The sequence below is a fragment of the Temnothorax nylanderi genome, unplaced genomic scaffold (assembly GCF_030848795.1).
Source record: "Temnothorax nylanderi isolate EJ_2023f unplaced genomic scaffold, tnyl_v1.0 TNYL_tig0418_pilon, whole genome shotgun sequence".
NCBI classification, from domain to species: Eukaryota; Metazoa; Arthropoda; class Insecta; order Hymenoptera; family Formicidae; genus Temnothorax; species Temnothorax nylanderi.
In genome coordinates, this window is record NW_027249480.1 from 19,015 (window position 1) to 45,831 (window position 26,817).

At 37.9% G+C, this 26,817-nt stretch overlaps 1 protein-coding gene across 4 annotated transcripts; it reads left to right on the forward strand.

Annotated features, from left to right (window-relative positions):
• Positions 1-244: 244 nt before the first annotated feature.
• Poe (E3 ubiquitin-protein ligase-like protein poe) lies at positions 245-26,274 on the forward strand. Of its 4 annotated transcripts, XM_071721525.1 has the most exons (41): positions 245-367; positions 463-745; positions 932-1,029; positions 1,552-2,003; positions 2,215-2,739; positions 2,933-3,096; positions 3,422-3,659; positions 3,749-3,866; positions 5,395-5,552; positions 5,738-5,906; positions 6,043-6,269; positions 6,375-6,498; positions 6,725-6,951; positions 7,352-7,561; positions 7,856-12,364; positions 12,448-12,605; positions 12,720-12,863; positions 12,947-12,994; positions 13,384-13,585; positions 13,658-13,847; positions 13,919-14,302; positions 14,440-14,894; positions 15,019-15,132; positions 15,259-15,471; positions 17,477-17,653; positions 17,734-17,908; positions 17,993-18,143; positions 18,452-18,680; positions 18,764-18,913; positions 19,000-19,302; positions 19,397-19,623; positions 19,743-21,510; positions 21,586-21,747; positions 21,985-23,394; positions 23,469-23,864; positions 23,943-24,077; positions 24,165-24,506; positions 24,722-25,176; positions 25,324-25,648; positions 25,737-25,896; positions 26,063-26,274. In XM_071721525.1, exons 2-41 carry the CDS (start codon positions 582-584, stop codon positions 26,125-26,127), a joined length of 15,921 nt encoding a protein of 5,306 aa, XP_071577626.1. In that variant the 5' UTR covers positions 245-367; positions 463-581; the 3' UTR covers positions 26,128-26,274. The 4 variants fall into 4 exon arrangements, with proteins under 4 accessions (XP_071577626.1, XP_071577627.1, XP_071577629.1 ...); XM_071721526.1 differs by lacking the exon at positions 245-367 and having other exon boundaries at positions 521-745; positions 12,962-12,994; XM_071721528.1 differs by lacking the exons at positions 245-367; positions 15,259-15,471 and having other exon boundaries at positions 521-745.
• Positions 26,275-26,817: the final 543 nt, after the last annotated feature.

The following is a 26,817-nucleotide window of genomic DNA, read 5'->3' on the forward strand; positions in this document are numbered from 1 at the left end:
TGATTTTTACATAGAAGTAGCCTGCGGCGGAACCCCTTCCCCCGCATAATAAAACTAAACAAACTCCCAGCGTGATACCTAACTGCTTGAATTAAGACGCTTGATTATTCCGCATGATTGACCAGTCATCATATTTAAAATTGGCGCAGTTTTGCATGCGCGTGCGGCCACTGAGCATGCGTATGTGGCCGCAGGGAATGTTCAGTGTTGCTACATGGCGTCGGTATGACAGGAATCATAACCTGATTCCTGTCAACTTTAACGTTTAATATCTTGCGTCGCGGGGCAGAGCGACACTTTTTTCTGCCAGATTCTTTTGTTTCGTACAAAAACGCGTCGATTAAGCCTAAGTTCATCAAAATCGGAGGTGAGGAGTGTAAACTGAATAATTACCTAACATTTTATTATATTTATAGAATAGATACACAAAAATATAAAATTTTCTTTGAATTTTAAATACAGGAAGTGCAACGTGGCCTGACAGCCACAAAGAACAGACCTGCGCTTTCCGTATTATCGGCTACATCGGAAAGCGCCAATGAGTGGCCGCTGTCGCCGCTGTCGGCGACATAATACAGAGGATGAGAACCGAAGCTTTCCAAGTATTGTTCAGTATATCGAAAATGGCGGCGAAGAGTGGTGGTCACGATGAGTGGCCCACGGTGATGAAGCCGATATTGGGAATATCGCCGCGTTCGTTTAATAAAAATGACGTTATCGATCTCGTAAAGAGCATCGTTAAAAGGTAGGTGCGATTCGTCGCGGATCCCGGCGGCCGTGTTTAACCGCGCTCCTCTCGGCGCAAAAAAAGCACGTTCCCCTTCAGCGGAACAGAAATGGAAGTTCGCCTGTCACCGCGGATCCAAATTAAATCCGACCTTTTATTCCGTTCGGCACTAACCCCATCCTCTTTTCTTCTGTTTTCTTGCAGCGAAAACAAATTTGTCTCCCATGAGGATCAATACGATACTTTTTACACGGCGGTCGCTGCCTTGTCGGCGGATTGTATTAGCGGTTGCGCAAATACGTGTAAGTAACAGCGCGCATCCGCGTGCGAATGACTATGCCAGAAAACGTTTTTTTTTTTAAACATACATGTACATTTATTTAAAATTCTGAAGTGCTCCCAATTATTTTGTTATTCCAAGACTGCTATGAGAGACGTATAAAGAAAAATAGAAAAGAAGAATACAGATACTTTTATTTGTGGAGTATTTGTCCTTACGGGTAGATAAAATATATTTAGCTAATAAAACACTTAATAACTTACAATTAGGCATAATATTTTTGGATAAAAAACATTAAATAACTTAGGTAAAATACTCATAGATATTTTAGATGAGTTACCTAAGTATTTTACCTAAGAGATCTAAGAGTATTTTATTTTCCTTTTCTCTTTTTTTGTTTTTCTTTGCTTCATATGTCTCTTAAGACGATCTTGAAGAAATAACTTGAAATAATTCGAAATACTTGAGAGAGTTCCAATATATAGGCTTGTTTATATATGTTGGATATAAATACATAACTAATCTTACAAAACGTCCTTTTCAGTTGCCAAAAGTCAAATACCTATTGTTTGTCAAGCATGCAAAGTGCTGCTTACTTATCTTGTGGACAAGTTGCCACAACAACAAGCACAATCTGGAGATACCGCATCGACGGTTTTGACTACGAAGCAGTTACTACTCCCGATACGTGCGCTATGCACAGGACAATCTTTACTTACGTCTGCGGAAGAAATTGCTCTTGTTTCTGTAATAAAAAATTCGAAAGTACCGCCTTACGTAACAGTTTTGTCAGGTGGAAAAGAAAAGGAGTCCGCTCAGCAATCTGTAAAAGAATCTATGCGGTCTCGTTGCGACTTGTCCACCAGTATTCTCGAGCAGTTGACAATGCCGTTGCAAGATTTTTCATCATCTTCAATTCTCACTAATGAAAGTTCTATGGATAGTACGAACAAAAATACTAATGCCGCTGCAGGCGAGACACATTCTGACACTAAGGTTTGTAAATATAAATGTTTCTTTGTGACTAACGATAAGCAAGATATATTTCCTTTGCTTTATAACTACATTATTTTTGATAAATTTGACATTTTTGATTGTTTGACATGCTTTATTGTACATATGTAATCATAATTGTTGTTAAAATTGTAGTATTTTAGTGGAATGAATGAATTTAAAACTAAAAGAGCAATGATTTATTATGTTACAGATGATGTTTATTGCAAACAACATAAGCACATTGCAGAATATGGGAGCAGGTGATACGTTGTTGGATATGTGTTTAAATCTCCTGCACTTGTCACGTTATACCAGAAAGTATCAAGCTTATTTATCTAAAAAAGGATTCAGCTTACCAGCGAATGCCTCAGAAGCGCATACAATAAGGCACAGTTTACACTCTGTCGTTAGTGATATTAATATTGTACATAATGTGATATCACTCCCGATACTTGAACCTTTGACACCACAAAAGTTGGAAAAATTGTCACTGCTGACTATGTCTTGTCTGTATTGTTCAATCGCGAATGCAACAGCGTCAAGCATAGTTGGCATAACAAATGCAGTATCACCTAAATGTAGTACAAATACTGCAGCAAATAGTCAAACCAATCAGAATGCAAAAACTACTGATGAGGAGTACGATACTTTAGCAATTACGGTTGTTGAGAAGAGTTTAGAAATATTTGGCCAAGTATCAAATGTTATTAAAAATAGCACGCGTGCAGGAGGACATGTGAGTAATTTCTACGAGATTTCTTTCTCTTTAATATTACAAAAATTATATTTTGTTTACTTTATAATATTATAATTTTGAGTATTTACATTAATTCATCATTTTATAATTTTAATATCAATTTGTTTATAAACATATATTGAACTTATTTTTTGTATAGCTATGTAATTATACCTTTTTTTACTTATACCAGATTCTGCAAAATCATTTACTTATTGGAGTATGGCTTCTAGTCGCTGGATTGCAAGCGCAATTAACTGTGAGCAGTTTTAGTGCTGCAGATAAAGGAAAAGAAGAAAAGGGAAAATCACCAAGTAAAGCTCGTGATGGAAGTGGACGTGTAAATCTTATGAAAGTGTAATTATATTACATATTTTATATATCATATATTATCATATCTTACTTTGAGGTTTAATTGCAAAAACTATCCTGAAATTACATTTTGTATTTTTTTAAATATGGTCCTGGCCATTAAAATTGTAACATCAAGATATCACATGATACATGACATTAGATCATGATTATTTCCATATGTGCCGTGCTCATAATCATTTTCATATTCTACCGTGATTTATTCATCCTGCAAATTTTGTTCAAATATGACGTATTTTTTCCAATGTTGTAATTTTAATAGCCAGCATGCGTCTTACTTTAATAATGTAACATATTTTTATATAATTAGGCAACAGGGATTTGGCGTATTATCAGTGGCATTAGCATCACATGCACTGAATTTAATGAGCGCGCTTCTGGAAGATGTATCGATTGAAGCCAATTCCGATGTGGTTGTGGCAGTTCCTGAACCAGCGCCGCTGGATATCTTGTCTACCGCTACAGCATTGCAAAGAGCAGTAACGTTCCTACAAGCAGTGCCATTGAATCATCTGCTATTTTATCTGGCTACTATTAGTTACAGAAAGGTATTGGATTATTTTATATGCATTTGTACTAATATTAAAACACTGATAATGTGATATTTTATTTTTGATGTATATTTTATTTACCGCAGGCATGTACATTGAAAAGAGTACAAAAACATCCTTTAGAAGGAGATGCATTGAGTCAGTCTGATTCTACTACATACTATGAAGATCTTTTGAGTTGCTCGGAGAACTCCACCGATGAGGGTAATATTTCAAATTCATTTAATATAATGTACTATATTTATATAAACTCAGTATATAAGTTGTTTTTTAATAGTAAAATGAGGTCATAAGAGATATATATTTAGAATTTATATAATAATTACATATACGTGCCACAGAAATTAAAATAGTCTTTATTTTTTTATGTAATTTTTCTTTTATCGTTGCCAGTAACAGAAATGCTTAAAATATATAGATGCTATTCAATGTGTTCTATTGCTTTATTTTATGGAATACACATAAAAAAAATTACGTTAATTTTCCGAATTTTCTGAATATTAATACATGCTATAGTCGATGTGTGCAAATTAATTTTGAAGTAGTTTGTGTAAATGTATATTGTACACAATATATATGTCGTAGGCAAATGGTTATTTTAGGAAAATAGCTTCTGACTAGGCAAATGCTATCTGCCTGGCCAAATAGCTTTCATCATTTATTCTTGCTATTTTCCTAGTCAAATGCTATTTTCCTAGGCAGATGCTATTTGACTGAACCGCTGTTAGGCAAATGGTATTCTGCGAGCATGCATTGGTGCACTTCAGTGACGCGCTTTAAAAGTATTTAACTGTTTAAAGCGCGTCACTAATCTATACGCCGAAGGCGTGTCCTAAAATCAGTGAGAAGTTGTCGCGGGGCATGTTTATGGTCGCTACATCTCGTCGGTATGACAGGAATCATAACCTAATTCCTGTCAACTTTAACGATTAATATCTCGCTTCGCGGGGCAGAGCGACACTTTTTTCTGCCAGATTCTTTCGTTTCGTGCAAAAACGCGTCGAATAAGCCTAATTTCATCGATTTCTGTGCTGGGGTAGCTAAACTGAAGAATTACCCACCAATGCATGCTTCGCGGAATACCATTTGCCTAACAGCGGTTCAATCAAATAGCATCTGCCTAGGAAAATAGCATTTGACTAGGAAAATAGCAAGAATAAATGATGAAAGCTATTTGGCCAGGCAGATAGCATTTGCCTAGTCAGAAGCTATTTTCCTAAAATAACCATTTGCCTACGACATATACACTTGGATGCAGCTTCAAGATGCTTACATTAATATACAAGGTGTTTTTTTAAAGAGTGCTAATTATGCAGCGCTATTCTTTATCAAAAGTTGAATCGGAAAGTCTTGAACCATTTTTTTTATAATGCTTAGTAAAGCATTAATTATTGATAAAGTTAATCCAATTAGTGCCATCCTTTAGCCGGGCGTATGTCAGTAATATACATGCCTGGCAGTGTGTGCTCATGCATACTACCAGATGCGGGGCTCACTGACGTACGTCCGGCTAGGACAGCACTGATTGGATTGACCTTATTTAATAATTACTTTATTAAGCATTATAGAAAAAAAAAATGATTCAAGACTTTCCGATTCAACTTTTAATTAGGAATAGCGCTAAGTAATTAGTGGGCCCTCTTTAAGAAATACTTTGTATACATATTGGTAATTTTATTAGTATACTGATGTGTATTCGCTATATGTATAGAACAAACTATTATGTCGGCAGAGGAGGACAGCGAACCTATTTTAGGATTATGGTTTGAGGAAACTATTGCTCCATCGGACGAGACTTCAACAAATGCTAATAAAGAAACAAATAACGAAGCAAGTACGGAACGCACTACCATTACCACCATTGTTCCTGATAATCGAGAGCCCCATGGTGTATGTTTCTGTAGTTATAATTATTTTCTAAAATTTATAAAAATATTTTGACATAAAAGATAATATAAATATCTAATATGGATGTTATTTATGTATTTGCATATATATGTTAGATATTAATATTTATAATTGATGTAAATTTTGTAGCAAATGAGTTAATTATTGATTTTCTCTTTTTCTTACAGTACATTTCACTTGCAACAAAAATATTTCAATTTATGAATAAGCACTTAATTGGTAGCAGGAGTACGTACGTTCGTGAATATGTGGTTAATGGCTTAGTTGAGCAACAAATGGTAATATTGGCAGCAATTATAAGAGATCTAGATCACGAAACAGCTAGAACAGAAACAGGTAAATTTATATAGTTACTATATTTTTGGTATCTTTTATATTTCAACATTTGCTTTTACATTTCATATTACATTTTAAATTTCTTTTGCATTTTGCATTAAAAGCATAGTATTGTAATACAAAGTTGTACTTTTAGGCACAATTTCTGCATTTTACGGTGCTACGTTGGGCGCTATGTATTCGGAATTTTCTCAAGCCTTAAGTCGTTACACTCACAACTTACTCGCATGGAATACACTAAGTGAATCTCTGCAAAATACTTTGCTTCAACATTTGGGAGTGAGTCCTTGGTCTACAGAAAGCAGTAGCTCTACCACGTGGCCTCTTCAAGTGTATCCACGAACTCTCAGCGTACTGGCACAGGTGCGTTATTTAACGACGCTTCACTTGTATTAAAATTCTTTAGGATAATCAATACCTAATTTCTTATCTAGCATAAATATATTATATTTCTTTTTTTATAATTAGGTGTTGCTGTTGAAACCGCAATTAGAAAGAGAAGCTGCGTGTATAAGTATATGGCATCGGTTAGTAACAACTATGGTTGAGAATGTATGCAATCCTCAAACAACATACGAAGCTGAAAATGAAGGTAGAATATAGCAAATTGATCTCAACGATTTTATATATACATATTTTTTAAAGCTATAATATAATTTTTTTCTTTATTGCATTAATTGGCTCATTTATGTGTGCTTATTTATGTATTCGTTTCTTCGATATACGTAATTGTTAATGTAGCTAAATTTTTAAATATATGTAACATCCAAAATAATTTATTTATTGCTGGAACATTAATTATTAATGTATGTTTGCAGATTTAAACGTCGAACATGCCCAGTTGGTTCTCTTCCTATTTCATTCTCTGAATTTAATGCAAAAGAAATCTGTATTACTTGTAACTGGAAGTGGTGCAGTGCGTTGCAGCGAAGCAGTCAAAACGCCAATGAAAGATTCTCAATTGTTGCACTTATCCCGACTATTATTATTACTTGAATACATGATGAAGCATCTGTATGATGCGCATCCGGTATTGCTTGAACAAGTAAGACATTTATATATTCTATTACCATATATTTGTATATGAATTCTATGAACTGCATTATATATATGTCGAATGTCGTTACTTTATATTGCAAAGTAAATTATAAAAAATAAGTTAAAATATTTAATATATTTTAACTTATTTTAATTTATTTAGTAATTTACCATCTGCAATATTTTATTATGATTTGGTAATGACACAAATTTATTAAATGCTAAAGAAAAATTATTATCTCAATGTAATCTCATTGTGATAGCAAGATACCAGGGCCACCAGTGCAAAAGTACCGCCTGAGTGGTAGTAAACATCTTGTACATATTTATTATATTAATTACGATTAATTATTTTAATTTCTTCAAAGTAATAATTATTTATGTTCTTTTTCTTTTTTTTTATACAGGTGCAATGGAATCTATTTTCTGCGACAAGTTTAGTATGCGATACAAAAGAGGGAAATAAACAGACTGCCAGGGCTTTTACTCCATGGGTAGAAATAGAAGATAATTACCGTAAATATGGTTCACAAGATGAATTCTCAATGAAACCACGTTTTTATAATTTATCAAGAACAGATTTTAATAACCAGGACGCACCGAAGTTGGATGGATTGGTACGTTTTGCATGTGGATTAATTATTGTAGAAGAAACACGATGTTTTATAGAAATACTTTTTGATTAAAATTATATTTACCAATATTTATCTATTTTAATTTACAACAAAAAGTTTTTATGCGCTTTTAATAATTTTTATGATAATAAAAATCTAATTAATTCATATAGTAAAATTTTCTTTCAAATATTCAACTTTTGTGATTATATTCTATGTGTAACGAGTTGAAATCTTTTATCTCAGTAGTCTTGCAAAGTTTTATATAATGTAAAATATATTTATTATGCTTTACAGGCCTGCAACTTTATTTTGGGCACTCCGGATAAAATGAAATATCCTCTCTTGGTCGATGCATTGATCGATATCCTAAACGTACTCAATCAAACTGATATGCACAGAAAAGGCAGTGCTGATAATAAGGAAAAAATTACATTTACTGGACTATGTGCAATTCAATATTGCTTTTCTATATGTTGGGAATTATTATTGATGTTGCCTCCCTCAACTCCTTATATGAATAAACTGGCTCTTGGTGAGGAGATACCAGCTGGACCTATGCTGCTTCATTCGTTGATATGGGGACCCAGAGCTGCGTATAAAACTTTTACCGGTTGGATGAAAGACTGTTTAGTGAAGCAAGGAATGTATACGCAGTATGCGGAAAATTTGTTAAAAACAGTATCATCTACCGTAAACTCTCTTAAATATGATGTTACCCTCGCAAAGAATTGTATCATTTCGCTTAAACCCGAATATAATGCTACTGACAAAATAATGCCAAAAGCATCATTGCCAAAACTTGGTTCGTTATGTATACTGGCTGCAGTTGTAGGAAAGCTGCAAGTTCTTATGGATGAAAGTATATCGAAAAACTCTACTGAGAATATTGAAACTTCCAAGAGTACGCAGAATGCGGATTCTACGCCTTCAAACAGGACTAAAATGATAATCGAGATCCTACCGCATATTTTATCGTTGACAGATGCTATTCTATTATCATGCCGATCTAACATATTGTACCATACGTTTGAATCTGTCGAAGAACATAGGAAATATGGTATGCGGGATTATTTGATTCTAGACAACATTTTATCAATGGCAGGTGCAAATTGGGAAACGGAATCGTCATTAGTTTCATTTTTACCGAGTTGCGTTAAATCCGCCCTGGACAAGTGGAAGAGTATCGCGTTTGCTCCTGTGCCTTGGAATACATATGCAAACGATATAATACCAGCAGAGAGTTACATTTTTACTACGGTGAATTATCACGTCAGTTCCTTATCTGAACATCCAACTTTCTCTATTAATCCGTCATTGAAGAATTTGCTGTATTGCTTGGTCTCATTTATGATGGAATACATCACTTCTGCAACAGCCCCGGAACCACAATCTGACGTACATTCTCAAGCCGTGGATATTCTCATTTCGTTGTCAATGGATGCTCGTACTGACTATCTACGAGAGATGGCTACCAACACTCTGACTAAATTATTAGGACAGGATAATGATAATGAGGCGCGGCTCTTGCGAGAACATTTGTTTGTGCTAAATCATACTTACAACCTGATAATCGAATACACCGATAATACAGATGGATCTATTAAAGTTGTTATTGATGAGGATATCTTGGATCAGTGTATAAAATATTGGGAGCGATTATTGGAGAAGCCTCTTGGATGTAAAGCTTTAGACTTGTTCTTCGCTCCCGACTCAAATCGTAGTCTTGTGTCCATCTTACTGTCTATAACGTCACCTCAAGCTTCGCCGCAGTTTAGCACGTACGTTTTCCAGTTTTTCAGCGCGTTATTCAGAACGACTGAGAAACCGGGTGACGGATCCCTTGATCGTCTCTGCAATTCGGTGGCTAGTTTTGCCAATGTTGAAGATGAGAAACTACAAACGTGGTTAAGACACGTTATATTGGGAGTAACAAACGTACCGGCGACTATTTCTACAACGAATATACCAACGCCCACAGCTAACACTGCGAATACATTGGTAACTGTTTCCGGCACATCAGAGGATAGTCAGAAGCCAGATGAAAGAAATAACGCATCTAATAACGAACAAGCTCAATGGGCAATCTCCGATAATTCCAGCAATCAGCCTGTAATAACTAGTAACGACGAGCAGCTTACAATTCATGAGAACAGTCGTTTCTTGCGGGCACTTACAAATTACATAGTGAAAGATAAAAGCAATTTTAGTGCGAACGTCTCGATAAAAATTCTTCAAGTTCTCATACCATTGACGTACCATATTCTATCTCCTACCATCGAAGGCAATCGATTTGTACACTTAATGCACATTATGTCTACACTAGCTGACGCTGGACTAGAGAAAGGACACACATTGCTGTTCAAAGCTGCAATTGAATGGGTCGAGCTCTGCAAGGAGCAGATAATGAACAAGGATCCGCAGTCCTTCGACAAGCCATCGCCGTACATTGAAGCGGATTGCTGTATATTGAACTACATAGCCGACATAGTGGGCGCGATTTGTTCGCAGCAGGCGCAATCCCAAGATCGAGCCATTAGCCCACCGTGGGAGGGTGCTGTACCGAATAACGACGTGAACGATAGCGATTGGGTGGATGAAATTCCGCATGACGATGATGATAGCGCGGCTGAAGATTCGGACGAGGATAGTCTCTGCAATAAACTGTGCACTTTCACGATCACGCAAAAGGAGTTTATGAATCAGCATTGGTACCACTGTCATACGTGTAACATGGTCGATGGAGTCGGAGTTTGCACGGTATGCGCACGAGTCTGTCATCGTGGCCACGATGTCACGTACGCCAAATATGGAAATTTCTTCTGCGACTGTGGTGCCAAGGACGATGGATCGTGCCAAGCGCTGACGAAGCGTAGCCCGCAGAGTTCGGAACATCAAGTACCCAGTAACATGCCGTATAACAATGCTGGCGCACCCGCGGAAAGCAATCTGCTTCTCACGAGTAGCTTGCGCCGAAGAGCATCCAGCCCTGTGCATTTGTACGACAAGCATGAGAGAAGTGGACGCGACACTCAGAGACAAACGTATTTAGCGAAGCAATTAGAATCGTCTAAGGATTGGATATATTCTCAACTATCGAAGAGTGGATTGGTATCTTCATTGGTGGACTTGATGCGCGTGTTGGTACCCGCGGTGGATTCGTCTTGCCAACGATATTCACCGGTTGGTTGCCACGCGCGAGCCCAATTGGCACTTAAACGCTTACACACACTTGACAAGAAGTTCGAGCATACGGATCAGCTTATGTTGCCAACCTTGGGATCCCAGGAGGGCGCGTTTGAAAACGTTAGAATGAATTATTCGGGAGATCAGGGTCAAACGATCAGACAGTTACTGTCCGCTCATATGATACGACGTGTCGCCATGTGTTGCCTGTCATCTCCGCATGGTAAGCGACAGCACTTAGCCGTCTCGCACGAGAAGGGCAAGATAACAGTGCTGCAACTTAGCGCATTATTGAAGCAAGCTGATTCCTCTAAAAGAAAATTAACTCTGACGAGGCTCGCATCGGCACCGGTACCCTTCACCGTCCTCTCGGTCACTGGAAATCAATGGAACGAGGATTTCTTAGCCGTTTGTGGCTTCAAGGATTGTCACGTGCTTACATTCAACAGTTCCGGAACGGTGTCCGATCATCTGGTATTACATCCACAGCTCGAAAGCGGGAACTTCATTATTAAGGCGCTGTGGCTTCCTGGCGCACAGACACAGTTGGCGTTAGTCACCGCCGACTTCGTTAAAATTTACGACTTAGGAAAGGACGCCTTAAGTCCGCAATACTATTTCCTTGTACCGACGGGAAAGATAAGAGATTGCACTTTTATGCATGCAGAAGACGGTACGTTCCACATGTTACTTATGTCATCTGCCGGATATATCTACAGTCAAGTAATGGATGAGGAGAGCCAAGCCAAGCACGGTGCTTTCTACGTGACAAACACGCTAGACGTTTATCATCCGGAAATAAAAGACACTGGTCAAGTAGGTGGTGGAGGTGTTTCCATTTACTATTCTCACGCTCTGCAGTTACTATTCTTCAGTTATGTTTGCGGCAAGAGCTTCATAGCGCCGCTGAAGCATATGGACTCTGACATTACGGTGGTATTTCAAATTAATCTCGCCAGTAACAAAACGAACGGTAATAAATCCAACAATAACCAGCCGCAACCGTTGTGCCAATGGAGCGAGGTGGCGAATCATCCTGGATTGGTCTGCTCCATCTTGCAGACCAGTAATAATCCAGTGATATTGATGATTAAGCCGGATACAATCATGATACAGGAGATCAAAATTATGCCCGCGAAGGCAAAGATCATGGACATGGTCGCGATTCGACATCCCAGTTCGAATGCCGAGCACCGCACGACTCTCATACTATTGTGCGAAGACGGAAGCTTGAGGATCTACATGGCCGGTATGGAGCAAACCGGATTTTGGATGTCGTCCACTGTGCAGCCGATTAGCACTACTTCCGGCATCAAACCGATGCGGAAGAAGAAAGCTAATAAAATGGGAAAACCATCGGGATCTATTACATTTCCCATTGACTTCTTCGAACATTGTCAAGTGATGAACGATGTCGAGTTCGGCGGTAACGATCTACTGCAGATCTATAATGTCGCGCAGATTAAGCATCGTTTAAACACCACCGGAATGTACGTGGTTTCCACGAAATCTATGGGCTTCAATGTGGAAGTTACGAACAACGACGTGATTTTAGTAATGACGGGAATAAGAGTTCTCTTCGGCAATCAAGATATTCAAAAGGCACCTCTGTACGTCGAGGTGGGTTGAAATATATCTATTGCAGTATGTGAAGACTTTTGCTTTTTTAAATTTAATTAACTTTAATTATTGTATTTGTAAAGGTATTTGGTAGAAGTATTCGGACTACGCTAACTAGGAGCCGGTGGTTCGACATACCTTTAACGAGGGAAGAAAGTCTCCAAGCTGATAAAAAATTAACAATCACTTTTGGACCATCTCAAGATCAAGAGGGTGTCATCATGGTTGATTCTATCAAAATGTAAGACTACAATATTATCAAATGTATCTTCTTTAAACAAAAACATAAAATATTTTATATAGATAAATGTAAATCTTGCTATTAGTTATACTAGATTTTTTGCCTTTTATTAAGATATGGTAAAACCAAGGATGCATTTGGATGGCCTGAAGAAATAGAAGAAATTCAATCTTGTCCACCAACATCCGCACTAGTGACGACAGTCAATAACGAAACCGACAATACTATCGTTTCTGCACCGTTGTCTTCAATCAACAAGTACGTTTATAGATTTTTTTTAAATATATGAAGTACATAAAATAAGTTAATTATTTGATAAAGAAAGTATTCTTTAATCCAAGCATATATTGTATCAGAACGGCAAAGGATAGTTCAGTTAACATGGAAAGGTAAGGATAATTTTATTATTGCAAAAACAAAGTAGAGGAGTAGATTTGGCAATTGGTGTTACCCCAATTAATAATATATAATATACAACTTATAAGTAATGGCCGCTTTTACGAAAGAAAAATTTGTTTCTGACTGTCTTCGATTGATAAAATTGGGAAAGCATTCTGATTTATTAAAAGTTCAATTTAAAATTTTCTATTGAATCATTTTTGTGTGTTGTTTGTATCACCAGTTGTATATACATACTAATTATTCAATTTATATAAAAATAGATACTTTATATTAATCAGTAAATATGATATATGTTTATCTCAATTTTACTAATAAATATAATATATATAAATATAATAATAACATAATTACATTAAAAAATTGTTTTTAATTACAGGATGATATCCAGCGTTCTTGAAGTCTTGGAATCTTCATTCATCTTATCTTCGCACGATGACAACAAAACCTCACTGAAAGCTACAGCCATCGATGTCGCATCACGGTTATTAATATTACCAACTCCACCATCAGTGCAAATGCATACGACAGCTTTGTTAGCTGCTCTTCACAGCACTAAACAGACTTATCATCTTCACAAGGTACGATCAATTATTCGTTAAGAATTTTAATAATTATATATGTGTTCTTACATCTTTTTGCGTGTTTTTCAGGATCATGCATTGTTATCACATGTACTTGAGTCTTTGAAATCAATGAGAGAAGCTAATGATCCTGCGGATATAGATGCGGAGAACTTTTACAGACTTGTACTTATTGTTCGTGCTATTGCCGTTTCCCGCCCGCATAATCTTGCGAAATTTGCTGAACAATATGCGAATAAATCTATTGACGAAAGTACCGGTATGTATTATAAATCATTGACGTTGTTAACATGTGAAAAACATGTGATATTTGAAATAATTTGTTTCCAGTACCCGTTTTCGAGAAAGATCGTCTAGAAGCTCGTTCGAGCACGAAGGCCGATGTAAATCAACATCTGGTTATTCAATTAATGGAGATACTGTGGTCTTTACATATGGCGTATCCGAAGAATATGGCACTTGCTCCCGTAGTCGTGCCGGGACTTACGCACACCGAGGGAACGGTTCACGCAATCGTCGAAATAATTCACGCTTTCACGATATGCGACGTCGAAAATAATACCGCGATAGCCGCCAAATTGTATCTGCAGTTGTTACTGTCTTCAGATACCACCATCAGTTTTAGCGCCAAACATGCGATAATCAGAGTACTCAAGCCTAGATACAGACGCAGAAGAGTATATATACCGAGTCCGCCCAACTGCAGTACTCCAGGTATAGAAATGGAAACGTCTTAGAAATGTCTCAGAATTATACGCATAACTTTTCAAGATAATTTGGGATAAAGATTTAGTGGATCGATTATATATTTTATCATTCGTTTTTCATGATTATTATTGGTATTTTTGTAGGTGTAGTTGCTGAAACCGAAGAAAAATCCGCGTCCGTTCCATCACAGGCATCTCAAGATACCGTAGAGCGCGATGTGGAACAGCAGTTTGACATCGAAGCTGTCGAGGCAGTGGACAGAGTGGCGGTCATGCTCGGCGCCGAAGGCAATCAAAATTCGGCCGCCGCGAGGGTAGTTAATCATCCATTAGAAGCGCTGCTCGGCGCGGGTAATTTCCCGCAGTTGCTCGATATGCCGCCAGACGCTGATGACGAAGCGATGGTAGAACTTGCGATAGCTCTGAGTTTACAAGACCACGAAGGAGCTGCTGATCTGCAAGCACTGCGACAAGGATTCCAGCAAGGCTTCCCTAATTTGCAGGGTATACAAAGTCTTCAGAATCTAAGTGGCTCCACATTGCAAAGTTTGCAAAATTTAGCGGCGCAGGGATTGGTCCAAGTGCCAAATGCTGCTCAGGTAATGTTTCTCCGCATAAAGTTCATAAATTGTCTTTATACGTACCGTCCAGATTTTATGTGATACTTAGATTTTTTATATTTGATAATTGAGAACTCGGTATTTTTTTTTTTTTTTTAATCAGGCCCAAGAAGGTGGACATTACTCTGACACGACCGCTTCTGCGGGTGGTTCCGACGATGAGGGATCAACCGCTGCTACCGATGGTAGTACTCTTCGGACATCTCCCGCCGAGCAAGTGAGTTACATCTTAGCATACGTATTCTGCCTTGGCTATTATTCACCGAAAGTATGCGAACGTGGATCAACAGAGTCTTAGTATTTGCACATATCGTAGTAACGCTTGGGACACATTTTATGTTAGGGTGGTAGTGGTGGTAGCAAGGGTAGCGAGAGCGGTGGGAGCGATAGCGGAGGCAGCGCCGTTGACAGCATGACAGGGGAGCATAATGTTTCTGGCAGGAGCTCCGCGTACGGAGACAATGCTCCCGACAGTGCTATGCCTCCGATTGGAATTGGAGTCAATCAAGCGCCACGCTCTGAAACTAATACTCTAGATGTACCGACAACTTTCACTGTAAGTTCCGTGTACTCTGTAGTACAGGTTTACATAGCAGACTTACGTTTTTGAAAGCAGGAGAAACAGCGACAGCGCATGATGGACGTATTTCGCGCGTGACATTAATATATTTTTACATATAGAAATTATTTTTATTTCTCTTTATAATATAATATTTTTCTCTTTTCGTTTTGTCTGATATCATTTATTGTTGTTGATACATCTGATACATCTGATATATTAGTCTGATGGTTTATTTAGTTGATTCTGATATCTTGACAATTCATCTTTAATGAGCAATCTCAAAAAAGAAGTTTTTTGAAATCTTTATGAAATCTCTAATTCCAATCTGGTAGTTTAAATTAACCGAATTTTTTCTTTTCGCATGTTTAAATTTTTAGATTTTGTCCACATGTGTATGTCGAAAGCTTCATCAAATCACAAGTTTTTATTTGAAGATTTTATTATATCATTGTGTATGTTCGACAAATTAATCATAAAATTTTTAGAGAGTGATTATATATTATAGTCATTGACCTTATAGTTAAATCATCAAAGCCAAAATATATCATAATTTATGCATAACATATACATAACATATGCACATGCGAATTTATTGCATTTATTCTTATAGAAAATTAGATTGAATTTAATTATTTGTGCATTAAATTGTCATAAAAATATATATACCTAAAAGTTTTATAAAGTCCACTTTTAATATTACATTATATTCAAAGTTGACTTTACGAAATTTTCCTTTATTACATTTATTTGATTAAATTCTTAATAATTAAAGTTTTGAGCCTCCGTTCTCAAAAGTTGCCTTTAACCCACACTGCCACAGAAATATAACTTAAAAAAATTAAATCATGTACGATTGAATATATTTCATTATTAAACATTTTAATAACGTGCTATAAGACTTCGTTGAATCCGTTTTATTATCGGAGTCTGAATGGAATATAGAATTTAACATGTATATCCCAACATTGGCTTTGTATATAAAATAACAGTTGAAGATTTTTTAATGACTGGATAGATAAATTATAGAAACTAAAATTATTTGAAATAAGTAATAGAAGCTTTATCGAGTGAAAAATAAACCGCACTCCATTGAGACTTCGAAGTTTAAGTCGCTTTATTTGGGACTCTAATAGTATATTACACAGTAAAAAATAAAATGTTAATTGTAACATTTTTCAAATGTCCCAGAAAGTCCACTCTAAATTTTATGTTAAAATAACTCATTCATCGTGTGTTACTTGTTGACAAATTAGAAATGTTAATTTATTGACACTATATTTTACATTTATATGTGTTCTTTTAACTTTAAGTATAATGTAAAAATAACTTGTACAAAATGTCGATATAACATTTTGCTCCGTCTGATTTAATGTAACTCTTACGAAATGTATATTATACATTTTATTTTGAGTTATATTAACACATATTTTAGTAAATTTGATTATTTTATATGTCAAAGTTTACGATTATTTGAAGATTTACTTTAACTTTTGTTTATGTTAAAATAACTTTAAGACGTGTTGATTTTTTGAAATAATTATGTTAAAAGAACTCAAAATAATATTCAATTTCTAAATGACATACATAAAGTGTTAGTTATCACGTTGACATAAATATAACACATGAAAATGTTACGAAAATAATAACATAGCTGTTGTATGTTAATTTTACATTGAAATAATAGTCAAATCTTGGTAACACAAGAAAATTTTAACATTTGGACGCACGATTTTTTACTGTGTATTCATCATTTTATCAAAAAGCTTTTGACTAAGTAATCATATTGCACATGTATTAATAATAAATTTTCTTTGTACATATCTGCATTTTCTTATACATTCAAAATGTATCATTTTAATGCATATCTATTATTTTATCAGTTCTGTCTAAAGTTGACAATAGAATTCCAGAAATTCTGACATGAGAAATCGTGAAATCAATCAAATGAGTGATACAAAAATGTTTTATATTGATGAATAATTGTTTGTCACCATGATAGACTACTGAGCAAGAAGAAGGTACCGAGCAAGAACAGGGCGTTGAGCAGGAAAGTGACACAACTGGCGAGATTACTGTGAAACTACATGCTATACGGCTTTTATTGTTGGACAGATTTACGCAATTTGTGCCTAATTTAATAAATGTTCGAGGAGTGCTTGCCATTCCATTTATGCAGGTACTGTTTTATAATATTACTGGTCGTATTTCATGAAAATTAAATAGAAAGATAGTCATAAAGCTTTTATTTCCTACCAGGTTGTGTTAATGTTGACCGCTGATCTTGATGGTCAAGACGAAAGAGACAAAGCGTGCGTAGAACGTTTGTTGCAAATGCTCGTGAAAGAGTTGGAGATGGACAAGCCTGATATAAACAACATATGCGAACGTAGCAACAAGAGGGAAGTTCATTTGGTTATCATGCGCTTACTAAGTAAGTGAATAATTATCTATCTCAATTATAGGTTTATATTAATATATTGTACATATTATCATTGATTTATTATTATTTTCTCAGGCGTTCTTATGTCTCGCTCGAAATATGCCGCGAAGACTCCCTCGGATAATCCAAACTTTGTGTCACAAACTACTGCTGCGATATTGAGCAAAGCTGGTATTATCGACTATTGTCTAACGTTATTACAGGCCTTACTTGATTATTGGAAAACGTAAGTTTATTTCAGCTTCGACATGTTTCAGTAGTCTCAATAGTATTATTTGTGGTAACGACATCAATATTTCACGAATATCAATCATTTTAATCTTATCGAAATATGGGTTTTCGAGATTATTTATGCCCATACTTTTTTACTTACAACTTTTTTAATTAATTAAAATCTTATATAACTGAATCTTATAAAACCGAGGCATACATGGGACGAGGGTCGAAATTGAGGATTCGTCGATTACGAGTTTATCGCTTTCATATGGGGAGCTAGGAGTTATCTTAATTTCATGAATATATTCTGTTTATTAGCACCAATACAGAGGAGTCCGGTACTATGATCGGAGGCCAATTACTCAAGGAACATCTTACTACATCGCCTCCGGATATGTCACCGTTCTTTCTGCGGCAATATGTTAAGGGCCATGCTGGTGACGTATTTGAACCCTATCCCCAATTATTGACGGAAATGGTACTGCGGTTGCCGTATCAGGTGCACAAGTACGCGGAAAGTACTGTGGTGCAACCTGCATTCGAACAGGTGATTGCCAATAGCTTTCTAATGATAGCTCTTTCCTTGTTTGCAAAAATAGACAATTAATCATTTCTTTTTAATTTGTGCAGCCATGGTATTTCTATCTTTGTGAATACATGATGTCGTATCAAACGCCGTTCGTCAGACGACAAGTGCGTAAATTGCTGCTCTTCATATGCGGCAATAAGGAGAAATACAGACAGTTACGGGATCTTCACGCCCTCATATCTCACGTGCAGGTGTGATTTTATCATTTCATACTCTCTTTTATTAAGTAAAAATAGTGTTGTAAACTGAGCTTGAATTATTAAATTTTTGTTCTTAGTCCGTACAACAGTGTTGTACTACCGGCGGTTACGATCCGCTGCACGCTCGTCCGCATTCCATCAATCTACCGTACGACTCCTTGGTGGAATTGATCGAACATCTCAAATGCTGCGTGGAAATTGCTACCAGTCGCACAGGAAACTGGCAACGATTCTGCTTAAAACAGAACACAGTTCTGTCGTACCTCTTCGCCATATCGACGCTCTTGGACGAAGGTGTGAGCCCTACAGTGCTTCAGTTGTTGCAATGCGCTATTTGTTCAAATAATAAGTCTAAAGAAGCGAAGGATTCTAAGGCAAAGGTAAATATAACGCAATATATCCAATTATACAATCGAATTATTATACGAAAATTTTTTCCCGATGCACGTTAATATTTATATAAATTTAAATTAGGAATCGAAATCTACGACTGGTACGAAAGAGAGGCGTGAACGTGAAAAATCGGAAGATTCTGATACGGAGGCAAAATTCGAAGAGGCACAATGTTTGACTCTAGTCGAGCAAATTCAAAAGCAAGTGCATCCCACATTATTGATGAAGTTTATACAAACTTTCCTCCTCGAAACGAACAATACGAACGTCCGTTTGCAGGCACATTCTCTTATACTAGCAATTTACAAGTAAGTTATCAATTTTATTATTTAAAAAGTTTAATTATTGAACAAAATAAAAGTGAAATAGATGTACATATAAATTATAATGTGCAATAAGGAATATAAAAACTTTTTTTTTATTTTAGAAATTGTGGACCGACAGATCAAGAAGTCTTGCTGGATCTTCTATGGCGTTTGTGGCCTCTGGTTCCAGCTTATGGCAGAAAGGCGGCACAGTTTGTCGATTTACTTGGTTACTTCTGTTTGAAAACGCCGCATGCTGGAAAGAAGATGCACACGTACATGGAGCAGGCGGTTGCCGTTTTACACGCGCAGAATCAGTTACTCGCGCGACATCCTAACGCGAATCTTTACGTAAATCTGGCACAGTTCGTTGAATTGGACGGCTATTACTTGGAGAGTGAACCTTGTCTGGTATGCAACAATCCCGAAGTACCAATGGCAACGATCAAGCTGTCGTCGATTAAAGTGGATTCCAAATTTACAACGACGACACAGATCGTGAAGCTAGTCGGCAGTCACACCATCAGTCGCATCACTCTCCGTATAGGCGATCTGAAGAGAACGAAGATGGTACGTACCATCAACGTTTACTACAACAATCGGTCAGTGCAGGCTGTCGTAGAATTGAAGAACAAACCGGCTATGTGGCACAAGGCGAAGAAGATTACGCTTGCCCAGGGGCAGACGGAGGTCAAGATGGAATTCCCGCTGCCGATAGTAGCTTGCAATCTCATGATTGAGTATGCCGATTTCTACGAGAACATACAAGCCTCGTCCGAGACGTTGCAGTGCCCGCGATGTTCCGCTAGCGTGCCAGCGAATCCTGGCATATGCGCGAACTGCGGCGAAAACGTGTTCCAATGCCACAAGTGCCGAGCGATTAATTACGACGAGAAAGATCCGTTTTTATGTCACGCTTGCGGATTCTGCAAATACGCTAAGTTCGATTACACCCTGACCGGCAGACCGTGCTGTGCCGTTGATCCCATAGAAAACGACGACGATCGGAAGAAGACAGTGGCGACCATCAATACTCTACTAGAGAAGGCGGATCGAGTATATAAAACTTTGATATCTAATAAACCTACACTGGAAATGCTTCTCGTTAAGATATCTGAGCATCGTTTGGATCGAGGATTGGAAGATGGTATACAGGTATCTGGCAGTACTCAGGTGAACAGAGCGATTCAGCTACTTGCTCAAAGATACTGCGGTGAGTGCAAGACTTCCTTCGAGGAGCTTAGCAAGATTATCCAACGCGTTCTAGCCTGTCGCAGGGAGCTCGTTGCGTATGATAGAAATCAACGTGGCCAGAGTAGTTTGCAGTCGTCCTACGGTACGTCCAGTGCGAACGACGTCACGAAGGACGAGACAATAGTTTCGCCGGTTGGACGCTGTTACGGATGTGCGTCCGCCGCAACGGAACACTGCCTGATACTATTACGCGCATTAGCCACCAAGAGTGTAGCCAGAGATGTTCTGTGCAAACAAGGACTAATACAAGAGCTCGTGGAGCACAACTTGCGAAAGGGTACGGTACAGATGCAAGAGGACGTGCGACAGCTGCTGTGCCTTGTCACGAGAGATAACGCGCAGTCGACCAAAGAGATATGCTCGCTTCTAACTAATCGAATCACGCTGACACTTCGAGGACGAGTCGCCACCCCTAATCTCTCGGTCGCCGTACGACACGAAATGGCTCTTCTCGCGGCACTCGTGCAAAAGGAGGACTCGTGCTGGGAACAGAAATTGCGATGCGTAATGCAGCTATTTTTAATGGCTTGTAAAGAATCGAAAAGTCCCGTCGTAATGGAAAGTATCATATTGCCGTGTCTGAAAATTCTTCAAGGTCTCATCAAGCCCGATCAACCGGTGTCGAAGAAAAATAAAGTAAGCATCCAACCGAACGTAGCTCTCCTTTGTAATGTATATAATGTATATTTTTTCACATGATTTTGATTTCAGGATAAAACTATCGAGTCTCTGGCGACTGTACAGCCACCGGAAGACGTCAGTATTGATGTGGGTAAATGGATCAGCGGTGATCCCAAGCATTCGTATTCCGAATGGCTTCGCCGCATACCGGCTAAGAAAACGGAACCATCTACAGCTAAACCTCTTAAAAAGGTTGGTTGCAAAGTAAAGCGAATAAATTAACATTCAAGTCAATAAAAGTAAAACAATTAAAAAGTCGTAATACTTGTACAATTATATATGATATATTATATGTGATATTTATCACACGAAAAGATAATAGAAAGCTAGAAATTTTAGACTAATAAAATTTCAAGAATATTAAACTTAGAGTAATGAAAAACTAGCAATTTTGACTTATTGTTTCCCTTCGTGACTCTTTGTTTTTAGGAGGAAGCTCGCGTATTGTATCTGATGGAAAAATACGGGCACAGGTGGCATCAGCGTTGCATGAGGCATCAAGGCGTTCAACCGCTGAGGTTGTCAGACGGTGCCTGGTTGAAAGAAGTTCTCTTTAATCCCAGTTCTCGTCTGGCACGGCAAGTCGCTTGTAACATGATCGAGAGTCTATGCCAAGGCATAGAGAGGAAAAAGGAGGTTCTTGTTTTGCTGACGTGTTACTTGGAAGAGTTACGTACCGCCGGCGAGAGCAGCACCGAGTTCCTCACGTTGTATCAAAGCTTAATCAGACAGTCGCCTTGGAAGCAATTCCTGGCAATACGCGGTGTAATGACTTTATTAGCGGAACTCTTGACCCGAGAAATAGAGGAATTGCACAGGCTAGAGGAGACTACGTTGACTAGCGATTTGGCTCAGGGATACTCGTTGAAGATGCTCACGGAACTTCTGGCGACTTTCTTGGAACAGGAGAATATCAAGCAGCAATATAAGGGCCGACTAGTCGGCGCGGTGCTAAACGGTTATCTCTCACTTAGGAGACTAGTTGTTCAGCGTACTAGACTGATCGATGATACGCAGGAGAAGCTGTTGGAACTTTTAGAGGAAATGACTACCGGTACCGAAGAGGAAACTAAGGCATTCATGGCAATTTGCGTTGAAACGATACAAAAGCAGAATTCTCAAGATGTTCGTACTCCAGTGTTCATATTTGAAAGATTGTGTTCGATTATCTACCCGGAAGAAAACGATATCGGAGAATTTTTCTTGACGCTTGAGAAAGATCCACAGCAGGAAGATTTCTTGCAAGGAAGAATGTTAGGAAATCCTTATAGCAGCTTAGAACCTGGCCTTGGTCCACTTATGAGAGATGTCAAAAATAAGATTTGTCAAGATTGCGAGTTAGTTGCACTTTTGGAGGACGATAACGGAATGGAACTTCTCGTTAATAACAAAATTATCAGTCTGGATCTTCCTGTTAAAGAGGTTTATAAAAAGATTTGGGTGTTGGAAGGTGGCGAATGCGATGCCATGCGCGTAATATATCGTATGCGTGGCTTGCTTGGAGATGCAACCGAAGAATTTGTCGAAACTTTGAACGTCAATAGCGAGCAGGAGGTGAACAATGAGGAAGTTTATAAAATGGCAAATGTATTAGCAGATTGTGGCGGTCTTCAAGTTATGTTGGATAGATTGGCGGCGATACACGACGTGAATCGTGCAAGACCTCTTCTTCAAGTGCTATTGAAGTTGTTTAGATTATGCGTGAAGGTCAAGAAGAATCAAGAGGTTCTAAGCAAACCCGAATTGGGAGCTGTAACTGTATTTTTGGATGTTCTCCAACGTTGTCTCGCAACAGAATCGGAAAATTCTCAAGCAAAAGTTACCGAGCAATTATTGGACGTAAGTATAATGGCAAAGAAAATATTCTTACTTCACATTATGAGCAACATGTGAACGTTTGACGTTGTTTTTAGATTATGGAAACAATACTGACGAACGCGGCATCGCAACCGTTCAGTGCATTCGAAGCATTTTCGCGCACTCTCGGTGGTCCGGAGCATATCAAGGCGCTCTTGTCGTGTACGCAGTCCACGGCAGTCAGGCAAAGTGCTAGCGTGCTCGCGCACCTCGCGAGAGTCTTGGCGGCGTTGACTTACGGCAATAAAGAGAAAATGGCACTCCTGTGTGATTACTTCAAACCTGTATTGAACTTTTATAAGTTCGATTTCGAACACACGCCCGAGGACGAGCAGAAGCTAGAATTGTTTTGCATACTCACTCAAGGCATTGAACGAAATGCCATTGGTAATACGCTGAAAGATTGTATCATAAGCATGGGCATAGTGAAAGATGCCTTTGAGTATATTACCGTAAGTAATACAGCGATTCAAATAGAATATGAATACGTTTTATATGAATTTAATGAATATTTTCTTATGTTTTTGCAGGTGCACGCCCCATGCGTCAAACCCACGCTGTTACGCACAGATAGCGACGAGCTGAAGGAATTCATATCCAAACCAGCTCTGAAGTATATTCTACGATTCCTCACGGGATTAGCTACAGATCATGAGCCGACTCAGGTAATGCAGATAATATATTCTATCTTTATAATCCTTTCATTAGTAAATGACGTTGAAATAATTTGTTGTTCTTTTATTTTGTTACAGTTGACAGTCTCGCAAGTAACTATTAGCATCATCCATCGGCTGGAACAAGTGTCTTCAAACGAACACGTTGGCTCACTAGCGGAAAATTTGTTGGAAGCGTTATGCACCAATAAACGAGTAGCCGAACTCATTGAAGAAGCCCGTCAGCACACGCGTAGCGAGAAGAAACGCTTAGCTATGGCGATGCGTGAGAGACAATTGGGCGCGCTTGGTATGCAAACGAATGATAAGGGCCAGGTCACCGCCAGCGGAACGATTCTTCAACAGATGGAAGACCTGGGCGATGAGACTGGACTGATCTGTGTTATCTGTCGCGAAGGATACAAGTTTAAACCAAATCTGGTAATATATCTTCTATCTTCTGTCCTTTTCGTTATATATCTTAAATTTGGGAGCACGTGAACATTCAATGTTGTATTTTAGGAAATTTAGAATCGATTTCTGTTAGCGACAATATATTAGCATCATGTATTTTATATTATTAGAAGTGTTAAATATTTTCCTGCATATTTTCTTCATTTAATCTCATCACGTTCTTCATCGTTGTTTTACCATAGGTGTTGGGCGTTTATACATTCACAAAGCGCTGCAACGTAGAAGAATTTGAAACAAAGCAACGAAAAACTGTGGGCTACACGACCGTCACACATTTCAACGTGGTCCACGTGGACTGCCATATGTCTGCAGTGCGTTTGGCACGCGCCAGAGATGAATGGGAAAGCGCGGCGTTACAGAACGCTAATACGAAATGCAATGGACTACTGCCGTTGTGGGGCCCGCAGGTTCCGGAGTCTGCATTCGCCAGCTGTTTAGCTAGGCACAATACCTACCTGCAAGAATGCACTAGTCACCGCGATATATCTTACTCATCGACCGTTCATGATCTGAAGCTGCTTCTTCTGCGATTCGCTCAAGAAAAGAGTTTCCACGAGGACACCGGTGGTGGAGGTCCCCAATCAAATATGCACATAGTGCCGTATTTAATACACATGGCTCTGTATGTCGTTAATACGTAAGTATATTTTTATAACATATTAGAAATACGTTAAGTAATAAAGAGAAAGAAGACTCGACGATTACAAAACTGGAAATAAAAACAGTAGGAAGCTAATACAAAAGTTGTATTGCCGATATTACAAATTCGTGTTTGTTTTTGCAGAACGCGATCGGCAACCAGAGAGGATAAAGCTTTAATGAATTATCTCGAAGTACCGTCAGGCTCGGCGTGGCTCGACAGCTGTTACGAAGCGGAGGGTCCATTGTATCAGTGCACACTTTCGTTACTTCTACTTACACCCGCTCGTTGGAAATCGCATAGACTTACACACCTCAATCGATTACTCGTCCTCGCACATCAACGTTACGTGTCTCCTTCAGCCACTACGAAGACCATTATGGAACCAAGCCTCAAGGATTACGCTATTTACAAAAGCATTCTAATCTTCTTCGGTCTAGTGGATTCTATTTATGTAAACTTCTTCAAGGTTGGGAGTAACTTCAATAATTTTTAATTGCATATCAATACGACAATTACATGTATTTACGTCTAAATTATGCTGTTTACGCTTACAGAAAGTAAATGTTTTATCCGACGACCAATGGCCTTCGGTTCTTGCTGAATACGTCAGGCACAATGACGAAGCCATGCTAAAAGCCTCGGAACGCGTGCTTTCATCATACCGCGATGAATTATTACCGTGCACATCATTCGACGAGTTTTGCGATATTGTTGGTAAGTTTTATAAGAAATCGAAAAGCTCATTAATTAACAAACTGAAAAGTTTTCATGATTCTTCTTAAGCGAATCTCTTATAAACTCTCAACTTCATTCTTGTTTAAATTCTTCAATTATTCGTCTTTGTTTGATCTGATTAAGATGTAAATATTTCACATTGCAGGCTTATTAGAAGATATAAGGAATCCCACTCTGTACTTTACTGATGTCCTGCGACGCCTTGCTTGAAGATACTGGAACATTGCGTTATACATAGTGATGAAAGATATAGATTACTATAAATTATTCTTCATCGCTGCTATAAATCTTTACTTGTAGACAGTTGTGTATATGGAAAAAAAAACTTATGCTTTAATAAAGTGCGACTAAATAAAAGTGTTTAAATATATGGAGGAGTAAAAACCACAGTGGTGTAAGTCAAATTTTTAAAAATATTTTTTCGTGTGCATAGATGCAATCTGTACAATATATAAATTGCATCTATGCACACAAGAAAATATTTTTAAAAATTTGACTTACACCACTGTGATTTTTATCCCTCCATATATACATTGATCTTTTTAAAATTATTTATTACCATAATCAATATCATCTCATATCTTTCCTTTGGGCAGAGAGCGGCCATCCCGCTTCGGGGGACGTCTGAATGTGCCCTCTGAGAAAGTGGACGTCAACTACGCCTATCACTCTCTGTAACGGTTGGGTTCGTGTCCGTGCTACATCTGCAAATGTATATAGTACCTATATATTACGGCTGCATTCCGATATTCACTGTCAGCAACTTTCAGTACTGAAAATCTATAGTATACGTGACGTAAAATATAGATTTGCAGTACTGACAGTGAATATCGGAATGCAGCCTACATTGCCCGCGTTTTGGCTGTACCCGAATCCTGTAGGTAACGTGCACGTTTTTAT

Coding starts and splice junctions, on each gene's coding strand:
- Poe (XM_071721525.1), top strand. CDS start 582: ATGAGAACCGAAGCTTTCCAAGTATTGTTCAGTATATCGAAAATGGCG. Junction 3,867..5,394: donor GGAGAACTCCACCGATGAGG/GTAATATTTCAA, acceptor TTATGTCGGCAG/AGGAGGACAGCGAACCTATT. Junction 17,909..17,992: donor GGTTATCATGCGCTTACTAA/GTAAGTGAATAA, acceptor TTATTTTCTCAG/GCGTTCTTATGTCTCGCTCG.